This window comes from Nothobranchius furzeri, chromosome 2, assembly GCF_043380555.1.
Source record: "Nothobranchius furzeri strain GRZ-AD chromosome 2, NfurGRZ-RIMD1, whole genome shotgun sequence".
NCBI lineage: Eukaryota > Metazoa > Chordata > Actinopteri > Cyprinodontiformes > Nothobranchiidae > Nothobranchius > Nothobranchius furzeri.
Window position 1 is genome coordinate 92280821 of NC_091742.1, and position 19920 is coordinate 92300740.

At 43.0% G+C, this 19920-nt stretch overlaps 1 protein-coding gene across 2 annotated transcripts; it reads left to right on the top strand.

The window, feature by feature from the left end:
* Nucleotides 1–891: 891 nt before the first annotated feature.
* Nucleotides 892–17142, top strand: LOC139066154 (gastrula zinc finger protein XlCGF57.1-like). Of its 2 annotated transcripts, XM_070548228.1 has the most exons (4): nt 892–1219; nt 1363–1475; nt 3084–3578; nt 14215–17142. In XM_070548228.1, the coding sequence occupies exons 2-4, from the start codon at nt 1466–1468 to the stop codon at nt 15564–15566; spliced, it is 1857 nt and encodes a 618-aa protein (XP_070404329.1). In that variant the 5' UTR covers nt 892–1219; nt 1363–1465; the 3' UTR covers nt 15567–17142. The 2 variants fall into 2 exon arrangements, with proteins under 2 accessions (XP_070404329.1, XP_070404328.1); XM_070548227.1 differs by having other exon boundaries at nt 892–1475.
* The last annotated feature ends 2778 nt before the right edge of the window (nt 17143–19920 follow it).

A 19920-nucleotide genomic window follows, 5' to 3' on the forward strand; every position in this document is an offset into this window, starting at 1 on the left:
TTTGGAGACCAACCTTCACAGTTTGGAGGCTCACGCTGGTGAGGAGACACCATTAGTTCTAGTAACACCTGGGCTCCCAAGGCCTGTTCTGACAGGATGGACGTTTCGGGACCCTTAAGGATTCCAGTTGGATGATTGGAGGGTTATTTAGGAGGACTGGAATGAACAAACTGATTTTAGTCGTGAAGGGTTAAATGAGTGAGTGAATATTGTAATGTGGGGTAGGTGCACATAAGCTTCATTGCTTCAGCCTACCCCATTTGAGCATTGTTGTTGTAATGTTGTGAAATTTGAAAGAATACAACAAATGTAACTGCTCAATGTATGTGCTAAATAAATAACCCAAATAACCCTACCAAGGATGAACTCTGCTAACTTTAAAAGTCAGAGAGGAGCTCTAGGATGGACACGAATAAAGGAACTGTAATTTAGAGGTAAAGCAGGGCAGGGCCAACGTTAGAAGCTGTCATACGGTCCATTTCAAATGTTTGAATTTCATTTAGCTCGTTATGTGACAGGTTAGAGCACAGTCTCATGTTAGAGTTTTGTCATTGAGATACCTCACATACTGCTATCATCTAAAAAGAAACTTTTTTCTTTTTTCAAAATAAAGAATAATTTTAATCCCAATTGAAACATACAAGCCTAGAAAAACCTCGTCCAATCAATGTGCACGTCCTGTTCTCACTGATTGGATAGAAATCCCTCCATCAAACTGTGTGTGTGTGTGTGTGTGTGTGTGTGTGTGTGTGTGTGTGTGTGTGTGTGTGTATAGCAAAATGTAGTGTACTTGTTTTTTCGGGGCTTTTGACGAAACCGTTAAAAAAAAATTACGACAAATATTTTGTCTAAAAAACCACCAGCGGAAGTTATGTGAGAGCCAGGTGTGTTTTATTCTGCTCCAGCAGGTGGCGGTAGTGCACCTTTACGCTGGTCACCGACCACCGGAAGTAGCAGAAACCGGAAGCTGCTAGCAGAGCTAGCTTGTTGTTGTTCTGGTGTGTGAGGAGAATATTTGAGGCTCTGCAGTAAAAATGTCTTCACTTCAGTCTCTGGGAGAGTTGATCAGCTAAAGCGACTAACTGCTGCTGCAGAAATCTTCTCACCAGGCTGTGGAAACTTTCTTCTCCTCCTCAACAACTTGGTGGAGTTCTTTCCAGAACCAGAGAAGATATTCTGCGGTCTTCGTGACAATCGGAGCTCCAGAATCAGGTTGTGGGTGAGAAAAGCTTTTCTCTAGACTTCCTGCCCTCTGGATCTGCTGCTGTTCCTTTGGCCAGAACCAAAGCGTTGGATCTTTAATCTCCTGCGTTGTTCTGAAGCAGCATCTTAATCAGCTCTCCTGCTTTGTTTCTATTGCAGCTGTTAGCTAAACACGGCTAAAGAAAACCTGCTACCACTTCAGGATCATCCATCAGCTGGGACTGATTCATCGTGTGTTCTTCACCACCTGGACCTGGACAGCATGGACACAGGTACTGGTGGATGAATGAATATATTGTCAGTCTATTGTAACCCTGGCGTCAGATGAAGTTACCACTTATTCAATAATAATAATAAATAGGCCAGACTCTAGGTCCAACAGGATTACCTTACAAATTACCAGTGAGTGGGAAATGGAATAGCTGGATCCAAAGAATGAGCAAAAGAACACAGTTGCAACAGATTTGTAATTTTATATAGAAATATGAAAATAGAACAATAATACTGCAGCTGCAATAGACATATAATTAAACAATTAGGCCTTTCCCCCTATATCAGTAAACCTAGTCAGGTTGAGCTCAAAGTCAGTCTTCTATTTGGTCGTAGTCTAGTCAAAAAGAATGTCTCCTCGGTCTTGTAAAACTCAGGTTCAGTGGTCTGAGTGGTTACCACTGGAATGTTGGCTCAGTATAGAAGAATGATGTTCTCCTGATCGGGATTCAGTTCAGTTCGGGCACAGGCTCGCCATCTCCATCCGGAGAGAATCCAGGACTCCAATCCACTTCAGTCCCGTACCGAGCATAAAAACCTAGCCTGCACAACAATAATGCAATTATTGTTTACAGCTAAATAAAATTCTCATCTCTTATTCTCACAGCTATAGCTTTTACAATCTTTTCTTTCTTCATCCTTCAAATTACCATAGTAACCATTTACATGCATGTACATTTGTTTTCTCAAAATACATTTTGGCAATACATGAAACAGTTTTTAACTCGCGTAACTAATAGTTTGAATCTTTTTTTTCCAGTTTTTAACCAGTTTTTTTTAACAAGGCTTATGATTAGCATGTAACCATAGAGTAATACAAAAATGACACAATAACAATATGATAATCAACAAAATTGATGTTTAAGATCCACAATATTCACATTCATTTGGAAAAATAAAACAAAAATAATTATTTGTTCCCTTCTGTTAGCAGAATTACCATTAACATCCATTAAAATGAACTCATGTGGCTGGCCAAAGTCAATTAGCTTTAGTTAGCAGGTTGCTAGCAAATAAATTCTTTAAAAATCCTGCCATGTGAATTCATGGATTTCTTTTTCACATTCTGTCTCTCACAGTTGAAATGTACTTATGATGTAAATTACTGATCTCTGTCATCATTTTAAGAGGGAGAACTTGCACAATCGGTGGCTGACTAAATACTTTTTTGCCTCACTGTAAATGTATTTATACATATAACAACATTGAATCTCCCAAAATGCTAATTAGTAAGATTCCTTTGCTTTGTAGTGCTCTAGCCTGCTGAGAGCTTAAAAGTGAAAGATTGTTACTGACAGCAGCTACATCTAAGTGTTTATTCATTTTCCTTTTGACTGAATAGTTGCTGATTTTATCTTGGAGACGTTTCTCCTCACATCAGCTTCAGATCTAAAGCTTGGGTTGTGAGTAGGAGGCTTAGAAGTTCTGGTCAGAAACAAACACGCTGATTGTGATGGAAGTTTTTATTGTTCCTAAAGTAGAAATCTGTTTTTATCTAAATGAAGTTCATGTTCTTGTTCCTTTTTCCCACATCATGTAGCCAGTATCACTCATGGTGTAAATATAAAGGTATGGTGGTCTGTAACATCATGTGTCTGTGTTTCCTACAGATGTTCCACAGCTGGTGCTGGTTAAGGAAGAAGCTCCTGAAGAACAGAGTGCTGGTGTGGACCAGCAGGACCCAGAACACCTCCACATAAAGGAGGAACAGGAGGAGCTCTGGACCAGTCTGGAGGGAGAGCATCTCTGTTTGAAGGAGGAGACTGAAGCTGTCGGGTTTCCTGTTACTGCTGTTTCTATAAAGAGTGAGGATGATGAAGAGAAACCTCTGGTCTCACAGCTTCATCAGCAGCAAATAGAAGACAGAGATGTTCCAACCAGCAGCTCAGCTGACCAGATGGCAGCAGAAACTGGTGGAGGAGCAGGAACTAGCAGGAACCCAGATCTGAACCCTCATGAACAAACATCTGATTCTTCAGAGACTGAAGTTAGTGGAGATGATGATGATGATGGCGTGAATCTGGACTCTGAGCTGTCAGACTCTGGGTCTGAAACTGGAGATGAAGATGATGACTGGAATGAGAGCAGGTCTTCTGAGTCAGATGGTAAGTCTGTCAACAAGTTCTTCACAAGTGGTCTCTCCAGAGACACGTGAGGGAGACAAGTCATCCAGCAATAAGGTCTTCAGGCTGTTTGGTTCATAAGAAATGTGTTAGAGTGAAGCAACATGTAGACTCGTGCAGGAAAGTCCAGAAGAAACCTAAATCATTTAGTCATGATGAGTGTGGAGAAAGGTTTCTGCTCTCAGAGTTTATTTATAATAAAGATAAGACTGTCTGTGTGTGTGTGTGTGTGTGTGTGTGTGTGTGTGTGTGTGTGTGTGTGTGTGTGTGTGTGTGTGTGTGTGTGTGCTTTCAGGCATAGAATAATACATTCAGTTAATAATAAACATAACATAATCCCTCCTGTTTATCTGAATAGGATAACCAAACAAAAAGAAAACAAGAACAAATAAAGTAATCAAAACCTTCAAAACCTCTCGATTCACTGCGCTTCTCTCTCCAGCTCCTCTCAGTCTGGCTTTTCAACTGTTTGTGCAGACCTCTTAATCAGCTGATGTGCACCAGCTGCCCTGTGGGGAGCAGCAGCAGGCCAAAGGGTTCCAGATAATGGCTCTCTCTGGTGGGGGAATTTAGCTGGATCATGGGGTTCACCTCACAGGATGAACAGAGGGAGATAAACTCATCAGCCCAAATACAGGGGGCTGTAACATGAGTGTGAATTAGTCTCATAAAATGTTTAAAAATATATGATGATCCCTGATCATTTTTCTCAGGCATATTTATTCGTTTCTCTGAGCAGAGACTGTCTCAGCAGCCTGGGAGAGAGGAGAATGAGCGGCAGTGTCAGGCTGATTCACCAGAGCTGGGTGATCCTGGCTCCTGCTCTTCCCTGGCCAGACTGGCAACCGTTACACCCCCACACATAAATGAAAGAAAAAGAATAAAAGTTAGTAAAAAAAACTAAACACACTAAACCTAACTTTTAAAACTTTTTCTTGAAAAAAAAACTCTGGAGGATGAGGGAACACAGGATTCTCAGGGATGAGGGGACGAAGACTCTGAAAGGGGCGAAGGGACAAAGACTCTGAAAGGGGCGAAGGGACAAAGACTCTGAAAGGGGCGAAGGGACAAAGACTCTGAAAGGGGCGAAGGGACAAAGACTCTGAAAGGGGCGAAGGGACAAAGACTCTGAAAGGGGCGAAGGGACAAAGACTCTGAAAGGGGCGAAGGGACAAAGACTCTGAAAGGGGCGAAGGGACAAAGACTCTCGAAGGGACGAAGACTCTCGAAGGGGCGAAGACTCTCGAAGGGGCGAAGACTCTCGAAGGGGCGAAGACTCTCGAAGGGGCTAAGACTCTCGAAGGGACGAAGACTCTCGAAGGGACGAAGACTCTCGAAGGGGCGAAGACTCTCGAAGGGGCGAGGACTCTCGAAGGGACGAGGACTCTCGAAGGGACGAGGACTCTCGAAGGGACGAGGACTCTCGAAGGGACGAAGACTCTCGAAGGGACGAAGACTCTCGAAGGGGCGAAGACTCTCGAAGGGACGAAGGGGCGAAGACTCTCGAAGGGGCGAAGGGACGAAAACTCTCGAAGGGGCAAAGACTCTCGAAGGGGTGAAGGGACGAAATCTCTCGAAGGGCCGAAGTCTCTCGAAGGAACGAAGTCTCTCGAAGGGACGAAGACTCTCGAAGGGACGAAGACTCTCGAAGGGGCGAAGACTCTCGAAGGGACGAAGACTCTCGAAGGGGCGAAGACTCTCGAAGGGGCGAAGACTCTCGAAGGGGCGAAGACTCTCGAAGGGACGAGGACTCTCGAAGGGACGAAGACTCTCGAAGGGACGAAGACTCTCGAAGGGGTGAAGACTCTCGAAGGGGCGAAGACTCTCGAAGGGGCGAAGACTCTCGAAGGGGCGAAGACTCTCGAAGGGACGAAGGGGCGAAGACTCTCGAAGGGGCGAAAGGACGAAGACTCTCGAAGGGACGAAGACTCTCGAAGGGGCGAAGGGACGAAAACTCTCGAAGGGGCAAAGACTCTCGAAGGGGTGAAGGGACGAAGTCTCTCGAAGGGCCGAAGTCTCTCAAAGGGGCGAAGGGACGAAGACTCTCGAAGGGGCAAAGGGACAAAGACTCTCGACGGGGCAAAGACTCTCGAAGGGACGAAGACTGTCGAAGGGACGAAGACTCGCGAAGGGGCGAAGACTCGCGAAGGGGCGAAGACTCGCGAAGGGGCAAAGACTCGAAGGGGCAAAGACTCGCGAAGGGGCGAAGACTCGCGAAGGGGCAAAGACTCGCGAAGGGGCGAAGACTCGCGAAGGGGCGAAGACTCTCGAAGGGCAAAGGGGACGAAGACTCTGAGGAATGAAGACACTGGAGGATTAAAACAAGAGAGCCCCAGATAACAAATCAGGCTATTTAAAATCCCTAATCTTCATGCACGTCGCGGGCGGGCAGATTAAGCACATGTGCAGATGCACATACCAACCAGCAAAGAGAGGGGGGTTAGCCCCTGCCCTTCCTGGGATGCTCCCTAGATGGTGAACCAAATCACCAACACTAACCCGCTAGGTGCAACATCTGAGCCTGCCTGTGGGGGTCATATCTGGATCCACGGTTTTAATCCTCTTCTCCTGCTTGGCTGGATCCTCCTGCGGGGGCGGGACCTCCAGATTCACCCGCCAGTGATCCATGAATCCATCTGCTGCTTAAAACATTTAAAACAAATAAAACACCATTAAAATACCACCACCAGGGGATTTTTGAATTCCTTCACGGTCTGATGTTAAAATAAAAAATCCCGGACGAGACCCCACTTATTACGTCCCCGACAGGTCTTGTAAAAATGTGAAGGATGGGGATAACATAAGAACTGGCGGAGGAGTTTAAAATGGGTTCATTAGTAACAAAAAGGTATTAAAAACACAAGCAAACATCTCTCTAAAAGGTAGGGCTGCAACAACAAATCGATAAATTCGATGAAAATCGATTACTAAAAGCGTTGGCAACGAATTGTGTCATCGATTCGTTGTGTCGCACAACTCTTCCAAAAGCGCGCCCCCCCTTCCCGCCCGCCGTTGCGCGCAGACAGATCAGCGCGAGGGAGAGCCGGCAGGTGTTTGGAAGAGGAACATGGCAGAAGCAGCGAGAGTCAAAAAAGTAAAAACTTTTTAAGTTTGGGAGCATTTTCAGTTAAATCAGGCGAAGACATTCGTTACCTGCAACGTTTAGGTCAGACTTAGCATGGCACGGGATGATGCAGCGGTAAACGCAAGCATGTCGGGATCATCAGCGAGGAAGGAGAGAACTCTGTGTCCGGGTAAATAAAAACTTTTCAAAAGTGATTCATCCAAGTCCCGGATTATTACACAGGCTAGACATGCCCTAAACTCGTAAAAAAAAAAGAGTCTAAAGTCGTGAGCGTGACGCTTATTAGATGAGCGGGGGGGACTCGCGCTGCTGCGAACCGGTTCCGCCCAAGGCCGGATTAACTGGGCAATTGCCCAGGGCCCATGAACTCTAAAGGGCCCAGGGCACGAGCAAAATACTGTATCTATAATTCCCCGCTTTATGAGGACTATGGTGACCGTACGTTCCGTTTTCCCCGGACGTGTCCACTTTTCACTCTCTGTCCGGCGCGTCCGGACTGCGGGTTCTTGTATTGATGAAAATGTCCGGCTTTTCATCCAGGAGCAGGGATCGAATTATGGGGGAGCTGGACATCCTACACATCCGGGGAGCCGGAAAAAAGTTTTCTATATTATATCATTTTTGGACTCTTTTGAGCAGAGAGCGGCACAGCGCATTGTTGCGCAGCGATCCAGGCTGCTGCTTCCAGCGCACGGTCCATTCTCAAAGTGGCGCAACCAAAAAACTATAATTAGCACACGATCGTTCATGTCTGCACATGTTCTCTATTTTCTGTCTTATTTGTGCCTGCAGCGCTCTGCTACTGCGGAGCTCATCACCTGTGCTGCGGTGATTTCACCTCACGCAGCATCGAAAACGCGCTCTGCGCTTTGCGGTCAGGAGATCCCTTTGATCTGCTCAGAAGTAACTGATGAGGTGAAAAAGTAAGAATCCAGGCAGCAGTTTTTCTGGAGAATTAAGAGGAGATGCAGGAAGATGAGAGACAGACAGGACAGGAAAATAGTTAAATAAAAACAAGAAAACAAAACAAAGTGTTGAAAAGTAAAATGTAGATAGATTTATCTCCACTACACGTTTTTACCTATAAAACAATAAGTTACACACATGTAATATTTATAAATTTGATACTATTCAGATCACCTTCAACACTCAGTCACACACCCAGGGCCGTTTCAAGACATTTTGGGGGCAAGGCAAAATGCCCCCCCCCCCCCCCCCATAACTGGGCTCCCCAGAAGCCTCTGTGTAATTCATACCCTCTCCAGGAGTATTAGTTATACAGTGTTTATAAAAGCCCCTCAGACATTACTGACATGTTCTAATATTATCAGATGAAAAACTAAATGATCAGACATGATGTCTCATCTGCTTCTTTTCTAAACTTGCAAAAAGTAACAAAACCGTTTAAAAGCCACTATTTGTGGATTCTCTGAAAGTTTCCATGGAGTGTGTGACAACTTATTTTTTCAGTCATTTTTGGAAATAGTGATCAATTTTGATTAATTCACAGCCTATGTTTAATTACATTTAAAAATTAGTTGTTTGACATCCCCAGTTATAATAAATGTCTACAGATGAGATCAAACAAAACAGATGAGAATTGCCCTTAAGCTGTTTAACTTGGACCAAGCATTTTAGGTCACAGATAGATGTAGCTTAGGGTCTCTGTCTATACACCTTATAAGACAATTTAGGGGATGGCATGTTGTTTTTCTGCTATTGAACTGTTTTCTAATAATGTTGTGTTAAATAAAGTGAAGGAAGGAGAGAAATAACGTTTCCCTAGCAGTTTTTAAAAATTTCCCCATGTAATCCGATTAATCGATTAATCGTGTCGAGACCCCATCCGATTCATCGATTATCCAAATAATCGTTTGTTGCAGTCCTACTAAAAGGTTAACATTACACAGCAAATTATCAACTATAAAACACCTGGTTAAACTTGTATTAAAAGCTTAACCGAACAGAAGGTGTTTTAAAATCCTGAAGTTGACAAAAGTTCCAAAACAATCCACTGACTAAAACACCTGTTAAAGACTTATTTTAAAAGCTTTACCACAACGAAAGGTGTTTAAAACCGAGGTCAGTAAAATTGCACAAACAGTTAACCTTAAAACCGAACATAAACATCAAAGGATCCCACTGGATCATCCCAAACTTATCTCCAAGAGTTAAAAACTACCACAGTTTAAAACTCAAACGAATCCAAACAAATCTAAACGAAAGGGGTTGAAAACAAACAAAACCGGGAGGACAGCAGAACCCCTGCACTGCTGCCTCCCAGACTGCTGAAGGCACAGCCTTTTTATACAGGTGTTGGTGATCAGTGAGATTCAGCTCAGCTGTGCTCCTCAGCAGCCTGGGAGAGAGGAGAATGAGCGGCGGTGTCAGGCTGATTCACCAGAGCTGGGTGATCCTGGCTCCTACTCTTCCCAGGCCAGACTGGCAACCGTAACAGGCATAATTTGAATTTGAACGATTCCCCTGTTTCAATTCCAGTTCCTAACGATTCCTGATTCTTTCAAGGTCAAAAACATTACATTTTTCAAATGAGCCAACTAACCACAGGTCCTACTTTGACTTGAATTTTAATTCTATGAACAATAACATCACCTTTGTTTAGACTAAAACGTTTTCAAAAGAGAAACTAAACGAAGACCGTTAGTGTGTTTATTTCTGACCATAACTCACAGCCTTCTACTCACAACCAATGTGAAGCCTCTAGGATGAGAAGAAAAACGTCTTCAAGATGACCAGAAATGTCCAGCTGTTTTTATATTAAAGCTCAGGATGATCATGTCCAGGATGACAGAGAATCTTCACCTAATGCAGGAAATGTGAGCAGAAGTGGAAGAACTCTAGGTCACAGCCCTCATTTGAAGACATGAGGTCTGCATGGTGTTCCTATCAAATGGCTGTAAAAAAAGGCAAAATCCACTTTTTTATCTGATATTATTAGCTCTAATGAGCATAACCTAAGAGTACTAGTCTCTATAATTAATGCTTCTCTGGTCAGGTCCCTGCTTACTTTCAGAACTCTGTAATCCACCCGCTTCTTAAAAAACCGAGTCTTGACCCCTCTCTTCATAGCAGCTTCAGACCCATCTTCCGTTCATCTCCAAGATCTTGGAAAAGGTTGTAGCTAAACAACTCACAGCTGCTCTTGATGAACATAACATCTATGATTGCTTACAGTCAGGTTTTCGTAGAGCTCATTCTACTGAAACAGCTCTTCTTGGGGTCTCTAATGACCTTCTGACTCACAGTGATGCAGGGGACTGTTCTGTTCTGGTCCTGCTGGAGCTGACTGCAGCCTTTGACACTGTTGACCATCACCTGCTACTGGAGAGGCTGAGAGACTGGGTAGGCCTATCAGGATCTGCTCTGGAGTGGTTCTTCTCTTATCTTTCTGAGCGCTCCTTTTCTGTGGCCCTCTCCAAGTTTAGGTCCTCCACCACCTCCCTTACCCATGGTGTCCCACAAGGTTCTGTGCTGGGGCCTCTGCTCTTCCTCCTCGATCTGCTTCCTCTTCAGCACATCCTGAGCTCCTTCAAAGGAATCTCCTACCATCTTTATGCAGATGACATCCGACATGTACATCTCATTTATGCCCCATGAGATGTCTAAGCTGCAGCTGTTACACACCTGCTTAGACTCTATCAAAACCTGGATGGCTGGGAGCTTTCAACAGCTGAATGAAGATAAGACTGAGATCCTCATCTGTGCCCCAGACAAGCTGGTTCCCAAAGTCAGATACTCTCTTGGTCAGCTTGCTTCTCACACCAAACCTTCTGTCAGGAATCTTGGCGTGACCTTTGACCCAGCTCTCACCCTGGATTCTCATGTCAGTTCTCTTGTTCGCTCTTCCTTCTTCCATCGCAGGAACGTTGCTAAGCTGAGTCACATTCTGTCCCGCTCATAACTTGAGACAGTTATCCACACCTTCATCTCCTCACGCTTAGACTACTGTAACTCTCTTTTCACGTGTCTGAGCAGAACCTCCCTGAACTGTCTACAGATGGTTCAGAATGCCTGTGCTCGGCTTCTGACCAAGTCCTCCAAATACACCCACATCACCCCGCTTCTCCTCCAGCTTCACTGGCTGCCAGTCAACTTCAGGGTTCATTTCAAGATCCTGGTTCTGGTCTATAGGGCCTTACATGGACACGCACCATCTTACATTGGTGATCTTAATAGTCCCTACACCCCCAGCAGGTCCCTGAGGTCCAGTGATCAAAGCCTATTGGTTGTGCAGCACCAGGCTAAAGACCAAAGGTGACAGATCATTTGCTGCTGTGGCCCCCAGACTCTGGAACTCTCTCCCCCTGAGCCTGAGATCAGTGGACTCAGTGGTCTCCTTTAAAAAGCAGCTGAAGACTCACTTGTTCAAGCTGGCTTTTGTATGACCTTCTTCACCACTCCCTCTTTATTCTGCTCTCCCTACCTATTCCACCTTCCTCAGGATCCACTGATTTCCCTCTTTCCTGTTCACTCTCTCTCTTTCTTAACATTTTTTAATGACAACTGCCTATTTTTGCTCATTTTAAATATATTTTTAAACATTTTCTAAATGCTTTTTTATATTTTTACATTTTTTGTTTTTGTGACGCGCCTCGTGAATTTTATCTTGAGAGGAGCTATAGAAATGATATTTTCTTCATCTTCTTCTACTATTTTCTACCGTAGATGAGATTTGAAATCCTTCGTGTGCAGGTGGACTTAAAGTCTCCTCGATTACTGCTGAGAGGTTTCTGACATAATTTATAGGCAAAACTGAAACTATTCTTGTTCAAATTCCCCAGCAATTTAGTTTTATTGATGAAGAAATCTGTTTTGATTCAACTACTTTGAATTCTTTTGATTCTGTACCCCCAGATATGTTGGATGAAATTGTTGGAAGGATGAAACCATCCCGCTCTGCACTCGACATCATTCTATCCTCTATTGTTAAAAATGTTTGGCCAGCTATTTCAAATATGGTTCATAATTCAATCAACTCTAGTCTGCAGTGTGGGCAAGTTCCAAAGAGTCTGAAAAGAGCTGTAATCAAACCCCTTCTTAAGAAACCTGGTCTTGATGTCTCGGTATTATCCAATCATCGACCTATTTCTACGCTGCTATTTCTTTCTAAGGTTCTTGAGAAAGTCGTTTTTAAGCTATTGTCAGACCATTTCGATAATAACAAATTTAAGAAGTTTTTCAATCAGCTTTTAGAGCAAAGCATAGTACTGAAACTGCACTTGTGAGAGTGTTCAATGATATTTACCAATATACTGAAGTAGGTGACAGTCTGTTTATTACTCTTAGATCTGACCGCTGCTTTTGATACTCTTGATCATGTTATACTTCTCAATCGACTGGAGAATTTTTTTGGTCTCTGGTTCAGCACTCTTCTGGATGACTTCCTACCTGGCTGACAGGTATGTGACTGTTAAGATTGGTAGCTTCTGCTCAAGTGATGCTTCCCTGAAATATGGGGTCCCACAGGATTCTGTACTTGGTCCTCTGCTTTTCAATTTATATTTGCTCATATGAGCTTGACTTTCACCTTTATGCTGATGACTGTCAGGTCTATGCTCCTGTTAAAGCTAAGGATTTAGCTCTGAGTTGTCTTCTTGAGGTTAATAATTGTGGATGGGTTTTAATTTTCTCCAGATTAATGAGACTAAGATGGAGTTAATTATGTTTGCACCAAGTAGTGCTCCAGTAGTTACTCAGTCTCATATGATGCAAAGGATGTTGTGTCTAATTTGGGTGTTAAGAATGATTCTCAGCTTAAATTTGATGTTCAAGTCAATAATGTGGTTCAAGTATGCTTTTTTCACCTAAAGAATCTTTATAAGTCTTTTTGATGAGGAATCGTTTTGAGAGGTGTATTCATGCATTTAATGCATTTTGTTTAGGCCGGGCGTACACTGTGCGACTTTTTCACTTTTTTGAGCCGATTTTCCAGTCGTGCGAGAATCCACGACATCGGGGCGAGTTTTGCGCCGAGCGGTCGTGTAGTGTACAGGGGGTTACGAGAGGCGATTAACACCACGTGACCAGCTGCCGATCAGCAGTCGTGAGGTCGCACAGACTTCTGGCGTGTTTAATATTTTGCTCATCCCTCGTGAGGGTATCGTACTGTTGAAGCGGCGCTGCGAGCAGCTGCGACCCAAAAAGTATCAGAACCGCTCACGGCGCATGCGCAATCCTGCATCAACACCGCTCGCTCGCTATTTCCCTAATAACACACGCTGTTCGTTTTTGTTTCTACACGTTTTTTTTACTCACAAAGATTGTCAAGAAAGCGTGTTTGTCGTGTTCATGTCAAATTAAACTGATCACTAAACACAGATTTACTTTCTTTATTTCGTTTTACTCATCCAACCCCCATAAATCCCTGTCCTCCTGCAGCACTCCTTGTTGAGTAAAAACTGCTATTTTTAGCATATTTTTAGGGCTGACGTGTTGCTACCAGACGTACAGTGTGAGCAGTCAGGTCGCATGCGAGAACTGGGTCGTGCAGTGTGAGCGCATGACTCGTGAGATCTGCCCTGCGAGGAAGTCGTACAGTTTGAGCTGAAGCTGAACGCTGCGAGTGAAAAAGTCGCACAGTGTACGCCCGGCTTTAGACTACTGCAACAGTCTTTACTTGGGTGTTGATCATGGATGTATTGCTAGGCTGCAGCTAGTTCAAAATGCTGCAGCGCGTCTTTAGACTGGCACTGGTCGATTTGATCATATCACTCCAGTTGTTGCCTCTCTGCATTGGATCCCAGTTCAGTTCTGTGTTGAATTTAAGATTTTGGTTCTGGCCTACAAATGTTTAAATGGCCTTGCTCCTAGCTCTTTATCTGGAATTCTAGTGTCATATGTCCCATCTTGTGGATTTAGGTCAACTGACCTAGTGAGCAGAACTAACGGTCATCACAAGCTGCTGATCTAGCAGCATGATGCTCATTATTATTTTATGGGTTACAGACGAGTGTTGATGCTCTGTGTTTTTATTTCTGCAGCGAGCCTTACAATTTCACCTCTTTCCGCCCAGTTTCTTCTTAAAACACATATTACATTTACTGTTTTGACGCATTTTAATGAGCTTCCTCCATGCTGTGATTTCATTGTAGGATACAAACTTTACAGCACTCTCACGGAGTAAAGGTTCGGCAGATATTTGTTTACATTTTTGCTGCTGCGCACCTACAGTGTTAGGGAAAGGAAGGGAGGGGCCGACGCGATGCTGCTGTCAGGGTATCTCTAGGCTCCACAGTAGCAGCGACGAACGACTGGTTTGAGCGGCTCTGAGAGGCGTTAATCAGAATTTGCAGATAGTGTTTTTTCCTTCTACCAATGGCATAGTGATGTCTGACTTAAAAGCAACTCATTAGATTCATAGTTATTTGTTAAAGTAATGCATTACCATAAATAGTAATGTGTTTACCAACATTGGTTATGTATTTTACTGATTGCAAAAACACCCCTAGGTCTTTTGTCTTGTCTTTTTACTGAATATTTTTCTTTTATATATTTCTGCTTGGTTCACTGCAGTTTCAAGGAAGAGAGAAGAGACGGACAAGAAACCTCTGCTCTTACATTTCCACAACCATCAAATGAAAGACGGAGGTGTCCCAACCAGCAGCTTGGCTGGGCAGATGACAGCAAAAGTTGGTGGAGGAGCAGAAACTAGCAAGAACTTAGATCTGGACCCTAATGAAAAGACATCAGATCCTTCAGAGATTGAAGTTATTGGAGAAGATGAAGATGATTTGAATCTAGACTCTGAGCGTTCAGACTCTGGGCCTGAAACTGGAAACGGAGACCATGGCTGTAATGAGAACAAGTCTTCAGAGTCAGATATTAAGACATTCGACAAATCATTTAGCTGCCCTGTGTGTGGTATACGGTTCTTCCACAAGTGGTCTCTTCAGGAACATGTGAGAGTGACAAGTCATTCAGCAGTAAAGTCATCAGAGTGTTCGGTTAATACAAAATGTGTGAAAGAGAAGCAACATGGAGGCTCATGTAGAAAAGTCCAGAAAAAAACGAAATCATTTAGTTGTGATGACTGTGGGAAAAGATTTAGCCAAACGTTCAATTTAACCCGTCATATGAGAGTCCACACCGGGCAGAAGCCTTTTGCCTGTGAGCTCTGTGGGCAAAGATTTAGCCGTAAACATAGTTTAAAAACACACATGAGAGTCCACACAGGAGAGAAGCCTTTTGCCTGTGAGCTCTGTGGACAAAGATTTAGCCAGAAAAATAATTTAAACACACACATGAGAGTCCACAAAGGAGAGAAGCCTTTTGCCTGTGAGCTCTGTGGACAAAGATTTAGCCATAAACATAGTTTAAACACACACATGAGAGTCCACACAAGAGAGAAATCTTTTGCCTGTGAGCTCTGTGGACAAAGATTTAGCCAGAAAAATAATTTAAACACACACATGAGAGTCCACACAGGAGAGAAGCCTTTTGCCTGTGAGCTCTGTGGATACAGATTTACCAAAAAGTCACATTTAAACGATCACATGAAAATCCACACTGGAGAGAAGCCTTTTGCATGTGAGCTCTGTGGATACAGATGTACCAAAAAGTCATATTTAAATGATCACAGTAAAGTCCACACAAGAGAGAAACCTTTTGCATGTGAGCTCTGTGGACAAAGATTTAGCCATAGAAATAATTTAAACACACACATGAAATTCCACACAGGAGATAAGCCTTTTGCCTGTGAGCTCTGTGAATACAGATGTACCCAAAAGGCAAGGTTAAATGATCACATGAGAGTCCACACAGGAGAGAAGCCTTTTGCCTGTGAGCTGTGTGGACAAAGATTTAGCCGAAAGACACATTTAAAGAGACATACGAGCATCCACAAAAGGCTTGAGGGATTTATTTAACAATAGTACATCCAAATGTAGTATTTAGTTATTTACAACCTTAATGTTAGTCTTGTACCTCTGCTCAACTATCATTGATCGGCTCTTGAGCCACCTCTTCTTTTGATTTTCATTTTCAAATCTCCTTTGTTTTTCAAACTCAGACCTTAACCAAACATTTGAGATGTTCATTCATGAAGTCTGAATACAAAAAAAATATTACTTAAAGATTAAGAAAAAACTGTTATACCCTCCTGTATTTAAGAAACAGACAACAGGCACATGATGGTTGTAGTACACAACCCACTGCAATTTAAAGCCGTTAGATACCAGTGGCGTCTGCTTTAAACAATTTATCTGTATATAAAATAATAGCATACAATGTTGTAATAACTGCAGCTTAAAAATAATGTGTCTTTATTCATTTGGAGCCCCTAAGAAGAAATCCCACCTTAAAGGCTGTGGAGAGACAGCTGGGACTGTTGTCAAGAAGTCATAAATTACAAGGCGGCTCTGTGGAGACTCCATTCTCCTACAATAGCATTTTGCTATTCTAAGCAGGCTTAGGAATGTGCCTGTACCAGAGTTTTTAGAGATGCTGTTGTAGAGTTATAAGCAGTGGACAGATGCTGGAAAGACAGAACCACTTTTGGGCTGCATGGTTCTCCACCGGTGCACCTGATGCTTGTATTAACATGGACTAGATTGTAATGAACCGGTTATCTTTTTTAACACAAACTTTGCCATGATTGAGTCATAGCACTCCAAGAAACAGCTCAGCATGAAAATTAACCACATTCCCTTTATTTCTGATGACACAACTAATCACTGCTGGTGCACAATTAATCACAGACACTTAGCACTTGTGCATGCGTTCTGTATTCAGTGTGAACGAGGCTTCACACCCTCTCAGTAGCGCAGCATTGTGCGGTTGTCCTGTTCTGATTTTTTTCATGTAGTTGTGGTTTAGGCATTTTTTTGCCATTATCACTGATAAAAGCTGTGGGTTTATTCATTTGTGAATTAATTAAGCATTACAGATCACAGTCCAATGTTTTTGTTTTGTTTTGGTTTTTAAGTAAGGTTCAGCAAATGTTGTCGAATCACTGAACCATCATCTGGGAAATGAAATATGAACTGTTTCCAAGTACTGCTGTAATGTGCTTGCATACCACTAGGCAGAAGAAAAAATATTTGTATATAGCATCTCTCAAGATAAGCTCACAAGGCGCTTTATAAGAATGACAAAACTAAAAAAATAAATAAAAAAAAGATGAACAAAGACCATAATAAAAATACAAACAATGAAAATTTTTAGACTAAAAATGAATCCTGAAAAAGATGGACCTGACAGAGCCAGTAGTGTGAAAAAAGCTACTGAGGAAGTATCATGAACAATGTGTGTTTAGATGGTAAATGACAGAGTTCAGAGTGATTCTGGTTCAGTCCGCTGTTGGATCATCAACACTTGACAGGAGACATGATCGTCTTTTATACAGAATGTCTCGTGTCTTCATCTGTCTAGGGTTATGATTTAATTTTTGAATCATTTGAACATTAAAGGTTTTCTGCAGACCTGTTAGAGTGTCCTCCATCATTCAGTTGTTATGAGTGTGTTCTGTTCTTCTGTTCCAGAATGATTTGTAGTCGGTCAGATGATTTCCTCATCAGGTTGCAGCTTTCACGTCATTTCTTGTTGATTATTGATCTTCAGTCTCTCCCTGTTCAGATCAGAACCCATCAAATGTCAAATCAATCAAATTTTATTTATATAGCGCCTTCCACCAACCTTGCGGGGACCCAAGGCACTGAACACGACAGAATAAAATCACAAATGAGCAATAAGGATAATAAAAACAACATTAAAACAAATAGATAAAAAGGTCATAACTCAGCAATTAAGATAAAAACCCATCACAGAAAACCAGACGATAAAAACGTGTCTTCTCTTAAAAACCTGCAGCGATGGTGATGGTCGAATAATGAGCGACGGCTCATTCCAGAGAGACAGATGTGTGTTTCTCTGTAATTGCATTATTGTTGGGCAGGCTCCCCCGCCCAACGCTGAGCACAGCAACCCACCACCCCAGACCCCAACTAGACGGCCAGAACTCCCTCCTAGCCTCCAGCCCCAGGAAGCCAAGCAACAGCAGAGGTGTGCTAAGACCCCTAGTCTCCCTCCGCCTGCTCCAATATAGTGTTGTTGTGTGTTGATGAGATGTATTCCATGGCTGTGGTGAGCGGGCAGTGTGGGCATTGTCTGGCCTATGCCAGCTGATGCCACCGCACCACCCCAATTGCACACACAGCCCTCGGTGTCTAAGTGCAGTTTAAAATTGGAAGTGGGCACCGACACTCGTGATGAGGCTGAGAAATCCCCCTGCCAAATGCCGTTGAATGTGCTCACTCCCAAGGCCCTAAGTGTGTGTTTGCGTGGAATGTCGTCAGTGGAAGTGTATAAGGTGCAAATAAAATTGGGGGGCAGGTTGCCACAGGAATGCAGAAATGGGGTCCACCCCCCAAGGTCCTATGTGCATGTTTGTGTGATGATGTGAGGGAGCAGGGGGAGAAAAATATGCGGGGATGGGGAGGAGTGGCTGGTTGGGCTTAGCCCTCCAGGGAGACAGCTCCCCCACTGGCCCCAATAGGCACCTCTGTTGTCAAACTGCCACCCAGGGCATGGAGACCCCAGCCCATCTTGCCAGGGCCCAAAGCAACAGCATTGCAGAGCCTCACGGAGTCCGAGGGCACCAACCCAGCCCCACTCCATCAGAATATCTACGCCCATCCCTGCATTTGCACAACTTCCAGAATATATAAGACATAGGAACAGTGCACGACACGCTGTTAACTTTATTTTCTCTGTAAGTGTTTTTCTCCCCAGAAGAAGCTACAACGGCGTTCTGCTGAGCTGTGGTGGCCTCATGGAGGGGGCCATCGACTAGCACACTGCTGCTAACCACTAAAACATTATCCCTCTCCTCATAATAACTTTTTGCTTTCCTTGACGTTGGATGTATTAATACTAGTTTATCCGTTTAATTATAGATCCACTAGGATAAAAACAATAAAATTTATCTTTCACCAAATAGAATATTTACTAAGACATCACAATATAACTATAGACACATTACTTGTCTCTGTGTGTGTGTGTGTGTGTGTGTGTGTGTGTGTGTGTGTGTGTGTGTGTGTGTGTGTGTGTGTGTGTGTGTGTGTGTGTGTGTGTGTGTGTGTGTGTCTGTGTCTGTGTCTGTGTCTGTGTCTGTGTCTGTGTCTTTGTCTTTGTCTTTGTCTTTGTCTGCCTGCTCTGTCTTCTCGATCCCCAGTGAGTCGTGGAGGACGGCTGCTTATACTGAGCCAGGATTCTCTGGAGGTTTCTTCCTGTTAAAAGGGAGTTTTCCTCTCCACTGTCGCTGCATGCTTGCTTAGTATGAGGATTGCTGTATAGTCACTGACACTAGTCAGTGACTTGATGCAATTTGCTGGGTTCCTTATATAGGACACATTATTTCTGATTGGCTTAATGAACTGACCTGAATTGGAATGTTTATTAAGTAAAGTGCCTTGAGACAACTCTTGTCGTGATTTGGCGCTATATAAATAATCTTGAATTAAATTGAATTGAAATAACGTGTTTGGGGCTCAAAATTCATGTTGTTGACCAGGTGGAAAAAAAAGTCTTGGAGGCTACATCACTTCCAGGTCACTGAACTGTCACTCAAGAGAAACCACTGTACTATGGGAGAGGACTTCTCAGAAGTCCCACCCACCCGAAAGGGTTGTGTCAGAATTGCAACCAAAAACTCAGGGATTGCAAAGGGGAAAGCCAGACAGTGTAAGTGCAAATCTGGTAGTGAGAGCAAAGCTGTGTGCAGCTAGAACAAAACTAAGGAAATTGATAACAAAAACACATGGAGGCAAACAGAAAAAGGAAACATACTTTGTTACTCATTTTAAGAAGTTGATTCAGATAGCAAGTTTTACTTTTGAAACATGTTTTTTTCCTTTAGTCAATATTTTTGTTCTGTCAATTTCTTAATTTTTGTTTGACCGTCAAAGTGTTGATCATTTTAAGAATCTGATTCAGATCGTAAGTTTTTCTTTTGAAACGAATGTTTTTTCTCTCAGTGTCTTAAAATTTGTTTGCTCTCCAAAGTGTTTTTCTTGATCCTATTGGCACAAATCCCATACATTTCCTGTTCCTTTTGAGTGCAGCAATCTGTTCTAAATACCTTCACTAAAACAATTAGGTTATGGGTCAGAAGTATAACAAAATGTAGTGTACGTGTTTTTTCGGGGCTTTTGACGAAACCGTTAAAAAAAACATTACGACAAATATTTTGTCTGGAAAAACCACCAGCGGAAGTTATGTATG